The 10,818-nt window shown below is 46.4% G+C and overlaps 1 protein-coding gene across 1 annotated transcript; it reads left to right on the forward strand.

Annotated features, from left to right (window-relative positions):
* Nucleotides 1-231: 231 nt before the first annotated feature.
* LOC122482849 (secretoglobin family 1D member-like) lies at nt 232-10,574 on the forward strand. Its single transcript, XM_043579141.1, has 3 exons — nt 232-352; nt 1,869-2,056; nt 10,489-10,574. The coding sequence occupies exons 1-3, from the start codon at nt 298-300 to the stop codon at nt 10,492-10,494; spliced, it is 249 nt and encodes an 82-aa protein (XP_043435076.1). The 5' UTR covers nt 232-297; the 3' UTR covers nt 10,495-10,574.
* Nucleotides 10,575-10,818: the final 244 nt, after the last annotated feature.

The following is a 10,818-nucleotide window of genomic DNA, read 5'->3' on the forward strand; positions in this document are numbered from 1 at the left end:
ACACTTGTAAAACTACAACCTCAGTTATTGCTACAAAGGAGACGTGCCTGGTGCCAGCAATGCCTGTATACAGGAACACTGACCCAGGCATTGAGGTCTGTGACACCGATAGATCGCACGAGCCCTGACTAAGGAAGGGAGGGCTGAAAGCCAGGCCCGTGACGTAACCACATGTTTATTTGGGCAGCACGAGGGAGGCCCTCTAGCTATATATACTCCTGGGCCCCTCAGGCTCCTGAGTTCAGTGACTAACTGCTCACCCTTCACTAAAGCTGAAAACTCAAAGCAAAATAAACCATGAGGCTGTTCCTGAGTGTCCTGCTGGTCACTCTGGCTCTTTGCTGCTATGAGGGTGAGTATCATTTCTAATCAGACCAGCACCAGCCCTGGTGAGTACCCTTCTCTGAACTAGGTCAACTTAAGTGGCTTTCTTTAAAAAAGAAGAAGAAGGGGCAGAAGAGCTAGTGTTCTCTGAGTCTCTAAATAATAAGTCTTCAAGGGGGCTCTGGGAAGCAGCAGCACTCACTATACCTACTAGTGAGTAGATCGCACTGTATCTGCCAGTCTCCCTGCTTTTCCACGAGTACTACCAGTTCTGCGAAGACTAGAGCTAGGACTAGTAGAACTCGTGCAATCGTGGGATTTCTGTCCATCTGGATCAATTCGAGCCATCCATTCAACAATATTTTTGTAAGTCTTCTTACCCGTGATACGGACCCACATCTTCTTGAGTCATTCTGTTTCATCTGACTTTTTAAATACCCTCCTCTTTCCCCACGTTGCCTCTGATTGAACCTCTCAACTTCTATGATCAGGGCTCAGATCAGAGCCTAGTAGGGCACTTCCCAGCTGCAGCATGCTTACAAAGACAGGGGGTGGGGGATAAAGAGCCCACACCAGGAACCAGTGTTCATTTCAGGCTTCTGCAACATCCCACTGGGTTCAGGAAAGAGCCTCAGTTCCTGTCACTCACCCTCTCTAAGGAATTCTGTACATCACTGCAGGGAAAATAAAACAATCATAACTTTGTGTATAAGATTTAAAGGTGTTCAGACTGGTGACCTGAGGGTTCTTTTGTATGCGTGTGTTTAACTTTTTACCATGCCTGCATCCAATAACAATCTTATTCTTTGATTTAGTCTCTAAGTAGCATCCTCCAACATATATATATAGTTTGATGTACTCTTCTCCAGATTACCCACACTTCTCCGCTCTCTGGTAAGGTCTCACTCTGCTATTCACTTACAAACTTGATACTCAGGGGCACTTGGGTGGCATAGTCGTTGAAGTGTGGGACCTCGGCTCAGGTCATGATCTCACTGTCCGTGTGGTTCAAGCCCCACGCCCGGCTCTGTGCTCACAGCTCAGAGCCTGGAGCCTGCTTCGGAATCTGTGTCTCCCTCTCTCTCTCTCTCTCTGTAACCCCTCTCCACACCACACCCCGTTTCTTGTGCTCTCTACCTTTCAAAAACAAATGAACATTAAAACATTTTTAAAAAATAAAAAATTCATACTCAAACCTCCTCTTCTCTGATATTCAACACAAAAACAAGGTGTCATCCTGTATAGGCAAAACTTAATTGTTCAAATTATAAAGAAAGTGAATGTCAGCAAACCAGGAGAGTCCTGGAGACAAAGGGATGTGCTTCAAAAAGGATAAAAACTGAACTAAGGATTAGTAAGCCAGTATTCTAGTCCTGGCTCTTCTGTGCTTCCTCTGAGATCTGAGGAAGCCCCAGCTGCCATGTTGGGACCGCTGTGGGATGAGATCATAAAACCCCTGGGGTTCCTGTCTAGTTCTAACCTCAGGGAACCACAGGAAATGCGTGATTTTCCTTATATTGATTGTATTTCTTTTTCTTCGCTAGCCAATGCGTTGCCCTGTCCAGCCTTTGTTGAAGATATCTCAGGCTTTCTCGGGAAACCTACAATAGTCTTCAAGGCATCACTTGCAAAATATGGAGCACCTCCAGAAAACGTTCAGGCCGTTTTGGATGTGAAGAGCTGCACAGATAACATCTCCGATTCCAGAAGACAGGCACTTAAAAATATTTTGGTAACTTCTTTCTTCTTTGTGCACAGGGGCTTCTGCTCAGCTGAGTAGCCAGGAAGGCAGTCAGGGTGCTGCTCTGTCAGGGGCACAGGAGGCGGAGCCTCACAGCTTGCTCCTGAGAGGGTGATGGGTGGCCACAGGGTGCATGGTGTTACATGTGGGAGCTACACTAAGTCTGGGCACATTCCTGCTCAGGTCACTTCCCTGGGCGCCAGGTGCCCCATAGTGCCCTGAGGAGGAGGACAACTGGGACCCCACGCAGTGGTGTTAAAGGGTCAAAGTGTGGCTGCCCCCCTGCCTGGGAGCTCTTCTGAGGGCGAGCTCCCCTCGCCCAGTGGACACAGTCACTGGGGAATCTCTTGTCAGGTGTTGGGATGTTGAATAGGGAGACAGCTGGAGGGAGGGAATCAGCTCGGTGCCCTGACAGCATGGAGGGCAGCTGGTGCGGGCAGAAGGGGGACACCGAGCCAGCTCCTGCAGAGCCAAGGCCTCTCCCCACCACAACTCAGCCCACTCCGCCACTCCCCACCTCCCATTCCGTCCCTTATGGAGCCCACAACCACACGCCTTGCTCGCTGTGCCTCCTGTGTCCCCGTGTGAAGGGGACACACCGAAATTACATCTTTGTCAAAAAATAGGATACTTAAAGGAGACCCTCAGCACATCGACTGCTGGATTGAGGTCACGAGTTTCCGTCACAAATGCCCGCAGGGACCGAATTTTCAGTACCCAGGAGATGTGCCATCGGGTTGAGTTGCCACACCATGAGCCTGGGAATCTCCAGGCAGTACCCCCAAAGTCCCCTCCCACCCCTTTTCCAGTCTTTCACCCTTGTATCCCCTTTGCAGTGAAAAAGAAGAGTCCTCTGCCCTGGCATATCAGAGGAAAGATTCCAGGAGGCTCCTCCTTCCACTAGAAACCTCACCCTCACTCTCAGTCACCTCTGGGTTTATCTGCCAGACTGTGGGAAGGGTTTCCTCACGACTTGCATGGTTTGTTGTAGTCACCTCAGGTATATTTAGTTGACCGGCCTCCCCAGCTTCCTGTCTTGTGCCCATTCTACTTGCCTTTTGTCCGTTAAAACTTTACTGACAACTTCTTGTGACTGACAGTCTATGCTCATGTGTCATCCCCAGGGGCAGTGTGACTAACCTTCTCTCTCTTTCTTTATCTATTTCAGGGGAAAGTCACGGCAAGGTGTGTACTTTTAAATCTTACATCGTAGTACCTCTGTCTTGCAGTGATTACCTGATCTTCTGGAAATGTAAAGGTTTCAACATCTTGCTTCAATAAATCATTTGCCCTGCACTTCTCTATTTGTCTTCTTATTATCCAACACATTCCGGCCTTGAGTGGATGGCTCTTGCTGCAAATTGGCCATTGGGTGTTGTCAATAGTAAAGTTCAGAGCGCTAATGTCCACTTACCTATGGGGGCCTGAGAAAGCAGGATCACAGGAGGAAATGTTTGTGCAGGAATCATCCTGCATCATTTTATACATCTCCCATTCACATGGCCTTGAGTGAAAACAGAGTTTCAGGGCAAGGAGCAATGAAAACATTCCTGCTACGGTTTTGTACTGAAGGATGCCCACAGCCCAGCTCCCAACCAGCAGCATCACTAATGTTTTGTCCTCATCACAAGCACAGCCAAACTGCTTGGTCCTCACACCTTCGATGTGGTTTCCATCCTATGAATTGCCCCGTGCAATTTGTCTTATGTCCACTTCTGAAGCGTTAGTGACTCTCCAGAGTTCCTCCTTCAGTTAAGTCTTTTTTCACTTTGCACACACACGTTGCTCATCAGGACTAGACCACTCAACGACACCTGGAGCTGATGCTTTTTCCCACACATTCTCCCAAGAGCTCCAGAAACGGCATCCAGCTGCCATCGAAGCATCCGCATTCAAAGCGCCACAGTTACTTCCAAAGAAATATATAAAACTGTACACCCTGTCTGCCTACAACCAACTCTCCCTTTCCTGAACCCCCTTTCTGGCTAATGTCCCAAGCAAAGAGGTACCCAATGCAGAAAATGTGGATACATCCTAAGCTCCTGAATTCGTTTCCAGTGGCTGTTGAAAAATACTACCACACGCTTGGTGGTTTACACCAATTATTTTCTCAGACTTTGGGTGACAGAGGTCCTCATTCTGTAACACTTGGCAGTAGTCGCGTGTCAGCAGGGCCACATCCCTCTGGGAGGTTGAGGCGAAAATCTATTCATGGCTGCTTCCAGCTTTGATGGCTGGAAACCAGCTTTCCCTGTCTTGCCCCCATCACTCTGATCTCTGCCCTCAGACGTCACAGGGCCTTCTCCTTTTCTGTGTCTCTGAATCTCCCTCTGTCTCCCTCATATAAAATATATGGGGTTGCATATATCCTAGAAATCCTGAAAATTCAGGACAAGCTGCCCATGTCACAATCTAGTTTTTATTGCATCTACAAAGTCCTCTTCTTTTTTTTTTTTTTTTTTGTTTTTAACGTTTCTTTATTTTTGAGACAGAGAGAGACAGAACATGAACGGGGGAGGGGCAGAGAGAGAGGGAGACACAGAATCGGAAGCAGACTCCCCGCTCTGAGCCCTCAACCCAGAGCCCACCACGGGGCTCGAACTCACGGACCGCAAGATGGTGACCTGAGCTGAAGTCGGACGCTTAACCGACTGAGCCACCCAGGCGCCCCCTTTTTTTTTTAACCATGAGGGGCATAATTGCAAGCTGCCGAGAATAAGATGCGGGTATGGTTTGGGGTTCATGGGTGGCTCAGCTGGTGAAAAATCCAACTCGTGATTTCAGCTCAGGATACGATCTCATGGTTTGTGAGTTCAAGTCCTGTGCTGGTCTGTACATTGAGAATGCCGAGCCTGCTTGGGATTTGTGTCTCCCTCCCTCTCTTCCCCTCCCCCCACTTTCTATCTTTCTCTCTCTCACTCTCAAAAAAAAAAAAAAAGATGTGTGTATCTTCTTGGTAGCTTACTACATTCATCTCCCCCCTCCCCGACATACAAAACTTCACTGAGTTCTGCCCCCTCCACTCCCACTTCCTCACTTCTGAGCTTCCCCTCCTTGCCATCCCCAGGGCTGTCATCACATTCCAGATCCGGTCCTGTCCAGCTTGGTTTAGGTCTCCTACATGGTTCTCTGGGCTCTGCGATACCCTTCCTGTAGTACATCCTCCTCATCGATGCCACAGTGACCCTCCTCTCAAGCTGTGAATGTGATCTCACTTCTATAACCATGAACTACTAGAGGGCATGGGCTTCCAAATGCTATGATATGAGTAAGAGGACTTTGTGAATCTTAAACCTAGCTCTCAAATCATACTAGGTAGTTGATGCTACCTCTGGCCGAGAAATAGAAGCTAACAGCTATCTAGTATCATCAAGTATCAGGAATGCCTTACAGTAGGTGTGTATTTTTAACACATCAGGAAACATGCACACTGAAATAGGTCCCCACTGTGTGAAATGCATTCCATAGTCAGCCTACAAACTATGCTCGGTGGACACAAGGATCATGGAGCTTTTGCAAACTCTGAGAAATGTCCAACTTTTGATGTCGACTCAGCTCCTGATCTCACGGTTTGTGGGTTTGAACTAAGAGTGAGAGAAATCAATAATTCAGAACAACAAATTGTTTCAATCATTATTGTTGTTGATCAAATAGTGAGCACTTACATCTACCGAGCCCTCTTATGGGTGGGCCATTACCCAGAAGGTTTACATGTTCTGTGTCAGTCCCTGCTAGTATCCGGGAAGGGAAAAGATGATTACCACCATGGAATGTGAGGAGGAAGAATGTCTTACTCAAGCGTTCCTCACCCCTGGCTCTGTGTTAGAATCACCCAGGAAGACCTAAAAAGCAAAATGATGCCCAGACTTCCCCCCAGCTGCTGTACACACATGTAGATATCTCTGCAGGTAAAACCCATGCAGCCCTCATTTCCTCATCTCCAACTCCTTCGGGTGCCAGCTGCTCAGTGACTAGGGAAGCAGGTGCCACCTGTTGACCGGGAAGAAGGGCAGGACCTCCATGAGACTCCGATGACCCTAGCATCACCACAGTGCTCACCTTGAGATCCTTCTTTTCCTTTTTTAAGTTTTATTTTTATCGAAGTAGTCTCTCCCCGCTACAGGGGGCTCGAACTCATGACCCCAAGATCAAGAGTCCCGTGCTGTTCCCACTGAGTCAGCCAGCCACCGTCTCCCTTAAGACCTTTCCTTAGCTACTTCTGTGGCCCTTCAAGCCCACTAATTTCAGGTGTATTCAGCGGTTACATTGTTATAAAACTAATAAACTCAGGGTCTCATATGGGAACATTTTCCTACGTGAGCTGCTGATCAAGAGTGTGAAGTTAGATCAAGAAAGACTGTAAAGGCTGGGGCTGGGAGAAGAGAAGTTGAAAGAATTCGTGTTTACTGAGGGCAGAGTTTCTGTCTGACATGGGTTCTGGAAATGGGTAGCCATGACAACATTGTGAATGCACTTAATGCGGCTGAATCGTACGTTTAAACGTGGTTCAAATGGTAACTTTTATGTTATGTCTACTTTACCAAACACCCACACGCACCCAAGCACGTATACACACATGTGTGCGTGCACACACAGACTCCAGAAGCTATAGCTCTCTGAGGCAGGAGAAAGGTAACTAAATGGGAGCAGGCCTGTAATGCAATCTCCACTGGACATACTTCCCCAGAGCGGCTGAGCCTCACACTCAAATGGTGTCTGGGGTCAACTCTCTGTTTGATTTGCCTCCTAGATTCTTCTTGGTTGAGATACATCTAATTTTCCAGAAACTCTGACTCGAACTCACAACTGAGTTACACGAAGTAGGAAGGATTGATGTACACAGAGTCTTTTGACTTTGTCCTTGAGGCTTCTCATTGTCCCCCTGAACACAGATGACCACTCTCTGCCCAGGGACCCCCTCGTCCTAGGCTTCTCCCTACATCCATCTTCCTCTCTATGACAAGGTCAACACTCTGAACACAAAGCTCTGCTTTTGCCATTGCTTACTTCGAGCAAACGTTCGAAGGTTCTCCATTTTGTAGGATATGAAGTTTAATGTCTCTCTTCTGAAATTAGCGTATTCAGGCCTGTATAATAACCAAAACCTCCTATTGTTCCAAAATGGAGATTTCTCCTTTGTCTCTCTCCTTTACTACTACTTTCTCTGCCCCCCAGCAGCTAACCATCGTTTCTGACAGAGCTGGGGCCTAAAATGAGGAGAGACAAGAAGACAAGAAAGTTCTTAACTGACTCATACTCTTTTGCAATTAGTCCATAGTTTCTGGGCCAGGCAGCTCTTTCTCCCATGGATTCTTTCATGGATCTTCAGAAAACCCAGATTACCAAGATCTCTTCATCTCTTTATGGCTTAAAAAAACATTCAGAGTAAAACAAAGAGCTCTGGAAAAATTAAAAATGTGACAGCTGGAAAAAAATAACGAGTTGAAGGACAAAGCAGAATCTTGGAACAAAAATAATGTATGTATTACGGAAACACAAATAGAGAACACAAAAGTTGGAGAAAAGAAAAGCATGTGAAAGCATAAGTCCATGAGACCCAGCTATCAGGTTGCCAGAATGACACAGATCATGGTGGGAAGAAAATCAAAGAAAGACTACAAGAAAATTTCCTATAAATGAAAAACATGAAACTGAGTATCTCACTCCTCACATCAAAACACATTTCTGTGATTTTTTTTTCGACATCACTCAAAGGAAGGTATTTCTTTCTGAAGGAATTACCAGGTCATATCCAAGGATGAGGAATAAAAATCCATTCAACAAGAGACTGGAAGACATAGGAGTAATAGTAAAAATTCACAGGCTTAAACCTTTCATTGTATATGAATGGAGTTCTCTGTGCAGCCAAATGTCATTTAAGCATGAAGCTGAATGGAGATTTCCGAAGTGCAAATCTTCAAAAGTTTTATCTCCATTGAGCTTTTTCTCAAAAGGCATGGGACGATATGCTTTACCAAAAAAGAGTAGATGAGGAACGATAAGGCATGGGATGCAGTCAACACAGGCTATAACACAGGTTTTAACGAATGAATCAATAGAGAACAGCTAACCATATTGCGAACACGTCAAAACCAGGAGACACAGTGAAAGAAGTGGTAGTTGAGGATGAGGCTACATGGTGTGGATACGGAGAGACATGGCTCCAGTGCTTCTCAGTGGAAGCCGTTTCTCACTAGTCTCCTTTTTGAACAGTGCTTCCTTATCCCTATTTTAAAATGCAAATTTTGAAAACCACAGGACATTCTTCGAAATGAAAAGAAAGGACAGGATAGAAAAAGAGGGGCCAAAGAAATGGTCAGGTGGAAATTTGGCAAGAAATAGGTTGTGATGTGGCAAATTATCTCAGGTCAACTTGGAATGTGCACTGTACCAAACTTAGGAGCAACTTGTGTCTTTTATGGAAAGAATTAATGGATTTCCTTGAGGAACTCATGATCAGGTCAAAAGACAAGACAAAAGAGAACTGAAGAAAGATATCAAGTATATTCCTGGGAGGGAGATTCTATCATAGAAATCAAAGGCCTGTAGACATTCACCAAAGAACTAGACCCTTATGAGCTACGCATTCTCCCTGAAAGCAGACTATAGGAGGAGGTTGATGACTGAGTTGGATTTTGAAGGAAAACGAGGATGTGGATGACAGAATGAAGCCAAGGTCCTCCGTGACCAAGAACAAACTTGGGCAAAGCCCTGGACGTGACATGAGACTGAGCTCTGCTCACCAAACAACACAGATGCTGACGCTCCCACTGGCACCTGTCTGCACTGGGGCTCTGCTCACTGTCCACCTAACGTGAGGCTACCTAACACTACGGATCCTTCACTACACAGACAACTGTTTTTAGATATTTCTCTAGCACTAGATTTCTGAATCAAGGCCTTATTGTCAATTGAGGCTGAAAACTTCTTGTTTTGAGTAGACCACCTGAGCATCGGCTAGTCTCTACCACTTGATGCCAGTGGCATCCCCCTCACCCTGTGGGGACACCCAAGACATCTCCCGACATTGACAAATGTCCACAGGTTTGGGTGGAAGGAGGGAGTCAGTCAGCTTCAGTTGAAAGTCCTGTCCTTCCAGTGGAAATGCTTTATATCAGTTCGCCCATGTCCTTCTTGTAGTACCCCCTGAGGACCAGAGGTTCACAACTGTGCTTGCCTATGGTTGGCAAGAAAATCTTGGCACATAGTGGAGGGAAAATTACTAAGTCAATCAAGAAGATAATGGTCTAGATATCTAATGAGCTGTATGAACTGTCCCACGTGTGTCGGGAGTAAATGGCTAACCACATGTCTCTTGGAAATGTCAAGTTGTGTAAAGTTCAGGGTTTTGGTGAATGAGCCAAGGAGAATTAACTGCAGGCAACACCTGATCCTGGCGTGGCTTCCAAATCCGGTGTGTAGCCTCAAGTCATGAGATAGATCCGGGTTACATTGGATCAAAGTTCACTTGGATCAAGATAATGGTTACCTCTAAGGAACAGGGAGACTGAGGCGGCCCAGTCCATGGAGGGCAGGGGCTCACACTTCCTCCTGCACTCCACATCCCTCTCCCTATTGTGACATCAAAGTCCTCATCCAGGACAAGTGGTCCAACGTTCACACTGTGCAGATGACATGATACTCTATATTGAAAACCCAAAAGAATCCACCAAAACTACTGCTAGAACTTATCCATGATTTCAGCACTGAGCCAGCTCCTACAGAGCCAGGTCCTCTCCCCACCACAACTCGGCCCACTCCGCCACTCCCCGCCTCTGATTCTGTCCATAATGGCGCCCACGACCACACGCCTTGCCTTCTGTGCCTCTAGTGCCCACATGTGAAGGTGACACACTTAAATTACATGTTTGTCAAGAAATAAGATATTTAAAGGAGACTCTCAGCACATCGACTGCTGGGTTGAGGACACCAGGTTCAGTCACAAATGCCCACAGGGACTGAATTTCAGTACCCAGGAGATGTGCCATCGGGTTGAGTTGCCACACCATGAGCCTGGGAATCTCCAGGCAGTACCCCCAAAGTCCCCTCCCACCCCTTTTCCAGTCTTTCACTCTTGTATCCCCTTTGCAGTGAAAAAGTAGAGTCCTCTGCCCTGGCATATCAGAGGAAAGATTCTGGGAGGCTCCTCCTTCCACTAGAAACCTCACCCTCACTCTCAGTCACCTCTGGGTTTATCTGCCAGACTGTGGGAATGGTTTCCTCACGACTTGCATGGTTTGTTGTAGTCACCTCAGGTATATTTAGTTGACTGGCCTCCCCAGTTTCCTGTCTTGTGCCCATTCTACTTGACTTTTGTCCGTTAAAACTTTACTGACAACTTCTTGTGACTGACAGTCTATGCTCATGTGTCATCCTCAGGGGCAGTATGAATAACCTTCTCTCTCTTTCTTTATCTATTTCAGGGGTAAATCACAGCATCGTGTGGAATTTAAATCTTGCATCGTAATACCTGTCTTGCAGTGATTACCTGATCTTCTGGAAATGTAAAGGTTTCAACATCTTGCTTCAATAATTCATTTGCCCTGCACTTCTCTATTTCTCTTGTTATTATCCAACACATCCGGCCTTGAGCTGGGATGGCTCTTGCTGCAAAGTGGCCATTGGGTGTTGTCAATAGTAAAGTTCAGAGCGCTAATGTCACTTACCTATGGGGGCCTGAGAAAGCAGGATCACAGGAGGAAATGTTTGTGCAGGAATCATCCTGCATCATTTTATACATTTCCCATTCACAT

Source organism: Prionailurus bengalensis, chromosome D1 (genome assembly GCF_016509475.1).
Source record: "Prionailurus bengalensis isolate Pbe53 chromosome D1, Fcat_Pben_1.1_paternal_pri, whole genome shotgun sequence".
Taxonomy (NCBI): domain Eukaryota; kingdom Metazoa; phylum Chordata; class Mammalia; order Carnivora; family Felidae; genus Prionailurus; species Prionailurus bengalensis.

What these genes read in the sequence shown, in the direction of transcription:
- LOC122482849 (XM_043579141.1), top strand. Translation starts at nt 298, where the DNA reads ATGAGGCTGTTCCTGAGTGTCCTGCTGGTCACTCTGGCTCTTTGCTGC. An exon ending in GGCTCTTTGCTGCTATGAGG is followed by an intron (nt 353 to 1,868) that starts GTGAGTATCATT and finishes TTTCTTCGCTAG; the next exon opens with CCAATGCGTTGCCCTGTCCA.